This window comes from Tigriopus californicus, chromosome 12 (assembly GCF_007210705.1).
Source record: "Tigriopus californicus strain San Diego chromosome 12, Tcal_SD_v2.1, whole genome shotgun sequence".
In the NCBI taxonomy this organism is placed as follows: Eukaryota; Metazoa; Arthropoda; class Copepoda; order Harpacticoida; family Harpacticidae; genus Tigriopus; species Tigriopus californicus.
Window position 1 is genome coordinate 17666137 of NC_081451.1, and position 3934 is coordinate 17670070.

General features: G+C 39.6%; 1 protein-coding gene across 4 annotated transcripts in view; it reads right to left on the reverse strand.

Annotated features, from left to right (window-relative positions):
- The window catches only part of LOC131891494 (uncharacterized), a 38987-nt gene that overhangs the window by 21755 nt on the left and 13298 nt on the right, over window positions 1–3934 (reverse strand). For 2 of the 4 annotated variants that reach the window (XR_009374409.1, XM_059241088.1), the window contains exons 2-3: window positions 1096–1362; window positions 571–834 (exon numbers count right to left, since the gene is read on the reverse strand). The exons of 1 other annotated variant lie outside the window; for it this stretch is intronic. Coding sequence is in view for 2 of the 3 variants with exons in the window: in XM_059241088.1 (XP_059097071.1) it covers window positions 571–834; window positions 1096–1362 (531 nt within the window). In the remaining variant the exon portion in view is untranslated. Of the gene's footprint in view, window positions 1–570; window positions 835–1095; window positions 1363–3648; window positions 3929–3934 lie in introns of those variants that run through there. One more of the 4 variants, XM_059241089.1, reaches the window with a different exon arrangement.

Consider the following 3934-nt stretch of genomic DNA (forward strand, 5'->3'; position numbering starts at 1 on the left):
CAAAAATACTGGATTATGATGCGAAATTGATCAGGGAGATTATCAAAAATATTTGATCATCAAAAATCCTGAATATCTTACAACAACCTAATTAGCTCTTCCTGCTACAAATTAGAGACAGGAATTTTGAATAGAGTGGGCATTCGCGATTTTCACCTAATTTGAAAATGTCCTTCTTTGGATCGGAATACGGGGTGGCAACATAATGACCAAAAAATCTTGATTCTGGAACAAAACTAAAGCTTGATGAGTAACCATTCAATTTGCTTGCAAATATGGTAGCATCACTAAGGCATTGAATAAGAAAAAATCAAATTTGATTAAAAACATTAACAAACTTGATTTTTACACCTTGATTAATGTTAAAATAAAGTGCCTTTAAAGAATCAAGCAATGAATAGTGTAAAACCTTTCAAGTTTTGACATGTTTTACATCCCCGTTTCAATTTTGCTCCATAAGTATGAACTATTTGTAAGCCAAGATAATGGGCTTAACTTCTGTACTGGGTCGAGTCGTCCGCTAGGTCGAGTTGTCTAGCACGCATGTCTTCAAAACTATGAAATGCTTACATTTGAAAATATCGATATCCACGCTGACCGGAAGATTAATGTTCAAGGGATCAGTTGCGTTCAATTCGCACAAATAGCATTTGCTCTCAAACATCACAGTGAAGTGGCAATTGGAATTGCGATCAAAAACACAATGTGCATGACAAAGGTCGGCGGTCATGTGATCATTTGTTGAGACCATTTTAAAAACCATCTGATCCACCACAGTTCCATTGACGGAGTTGAGGGTGTGAAATTGATTGGCCACGAACAAGGGCATTTTTTCTGAAAAGATGAGTCAATCAGACGAGATCGCGTGCTGACACCACTTAGCGATAATGTACGTTGGGCAGACACGAATCGTGTAGAGAAGCCGTCTGGACATTCATAATCAAAGCCTCTCTTCGTTATTAAACTTGAAAATAAGTCAGAGCGGTTGTTAGCTCATCAACAAAACGGCCAATACGTATCAGTTTGATACAATAAAAGAAAAATATACTTTTAGCTTTGTCAATAAATCCCCAGAAGTGTCATATTGTGTTTCACCTGTCTTCATCCAGATTGTCGTTTGCTTCAGACTATTGGCTGAACTAGTTTCATCAAACACTGATCCATTCAAGGGACTGCCAAGATAACATTCTCCAGTGTCTTGTTCAAAAACCATGAACTGGCAATCGAACCTCTCTTCACATTGGTTGGCGCAGGGCAAGGCAAAGAGAAACGTCTCATTCACTTGAACGGCAATGCGCTTCCATAGTTCGTCTCGATCTGTGACTATAATTTTGGTGAAGTTTGACCGCCACTTTTGGCTATCTTAAAAATAAAAAATGTTGTTATATTTATATATATAAATAGGTAAAGGCTTTAAATTTTGCATTTGTCCATTTTCACAGAGACGTCAATTGAATCTGATAAGCAGCGACGCTGCTTTATGCCAAGTTTATTATACGAACAGAATACGAATGAAATCCATTTAGCTTTTTTTTTTTTTTTTTTTGGCTCGTGTCGGAGGGATGAGCCTCGCCCGGCCAGCGAAGCTGGCCATCACATCGTCCTTATACTTTTTCCGATAGGCATTGTCGTGTCCGTATCAGTTTGGTTCTCCGTCTGTGGGCAGGGTTAGCGTCTAAAAGTGTCAGAGCAGTCTCAAAAGGGAAACGCTGTTAAAGAAAATCTCATGTTAACCATCAAAGCCCTATAACCACCATCCCAAGTTGCTTGGGTTTTAACAGCAGAGTTTACGCTTGGTTAGAGAAATATTTTCAAACCAATCCCACAATGCTACAAAATGTAGGCTTTTTGGGCCATTCTCAATAGGTTTCTTCTGGAGTGGCTCAAGGCATCATATTCGGGCCCACTTTGTGTCATCTTTTGTAAAAAATGATCAACAGGGTAGCATGCGGGGCACATCTCCGATAAGTATCCTCCATGATTTCATAAACACAGATGCTACCAAATTCTTTTAAGGTTGGAGTTACTTTCGAACTTCAATCTACCCACAGCTAGCATTCGTTGACATTACGAGAGGTGTTACTTGTATTATTATGTTCAGAACCATTGCATAACAGTTTTGGATAGATCCTAAAGTCGTCGTTCGTTTAAACAACGAATCAGTACTGCCAAACATTCTTCTGATTTTCCTCCGACGATTTTATGAAATAGATGACCTGACACGAGTTTTAATAAGAGCCCTTACTTAGAATGTCAGACAGCCTAAACGAAACAGGAAGAGACACGGTAGATTGCTAAATAAGCTACTCGTGACATGCCATGAAAGTGATTTCTTTGCCAGACATTATGTGACCTAAGACACTTATCACAAAATAAAATTTTGATAGAATTAGCCAAAAACAACGCAAACGCATCATAATTCAATCAAGACGAATCGGCCCAATAAGGCTGGCAGAGGCCGAGGTGCAGAATACCTTCTTAAGTGCAGAGCGTAAACCATTTTTTGTCCAGCGTACGAAGGCTACTACACTCGCCCATTTGGGCTCCAATTACTTCAGCAGGTTTGCAAAAGGTCGAACAAGTCCAAAGATGTCTTCAAAAGCATCCATGAGCTTTGTCCCGACCCAGGATTTAGGGTCAATCCTAGTGACCGTAAAGGCTTAACGTGGGTTTTGAGAGCACCTTCAAGCCTTCGAGAATCCAGGCTAGTCAGAACAATGAAATCCAACTCTCTTCTTTCTCGGGCTCCTTCATTGTTCAATTTGCTGTCCTCAAATATTTGTAGGGAGTATGTAGGTGTTGATTCACTGGCAGGATTCAAGTCAGACTTGGACAAGTTTTTGACTAGAATTCCTGATCAACCCTATATTCAGGGGTTAGCCCGATCTACCAACTCTAATTTGCTGGTCGATCAAATAATATACCAAAATAAAGTTAAGTGAAATGTTCGAATAAGTGTAAAACTAAAGATGTAATTCTTAAAGAGCGATAAACATATGCGTAGGAAGAAAAAAGAGGTGCACCTGAAAATAAGCAAATGTAGAGGTAAGATAATTGCCACTGATATTTCCCCAAAATCTGTACAGTATCTAGGCTAGGCTTTCTAGTTGGCTTGGTGATCTGGCAAGAACATACACAAGCCCTTTTAGCAAATCACACAATTTAGTTTGCTTTGTCTGTTGGAGAAGAACATCTCAAGCAAGGTTTACGTATCAAGCATTGGAGAACTAGTTGTTTGTTTATACAACATACACGTGTGAGCACAAGGAGCATCCATGACGAATACAGTTTTTTTCCAAACAAAAAAGAGTGAAGAGAGTCTGGCTTGTTGCCACCTACGCAAATCATGAGTAAGCGAAAATAAGGGGGTTCCATTAAAAGTTTTGCTTGAGATTCGTGCCAATGAGTTGTGTTGATAACCCCCACGGTGGTTTGTGACTGACATGTTTTTTTGACTAGCATTGCAGTATATAAAAGACTAGAATTGTGTAAGCAACAAGGCAACCGAAGTCGCCTAACAATGAGTAAGCAAAAGGCAACCGAAGTCGCCTAACAATGTTATGCCTTGACTCAAAGAGACTTAATAAGTCTCGCGATATCGGAGAGGTGCATCCGTTAGATGAAAATATAGAGGGAAAAAAACCTTACAAACAAAACCACCCTCAAGTTTGGTCTACAATGGGGAATCCACGGCTTGTACTCCTGGGCTTCCCAGCATAGAGTCCTATCAGCGTTTCCGCCAAAGAGTCTCCACTTTGAGCACTATGCACTATGCACCTTTGTTCAATTATCGTGATTCTGAGAAACGTCAAACAAGTCCGTAAGTTTTACACTTCAACACAAGAAGACTTTTCTGTCTTGTGTCAAAGTTGAAGGAGCTTTTACTCGCTCCAAAGTGGAGCCAGAATGAAGTATAAACTTGTATTACGTTTCA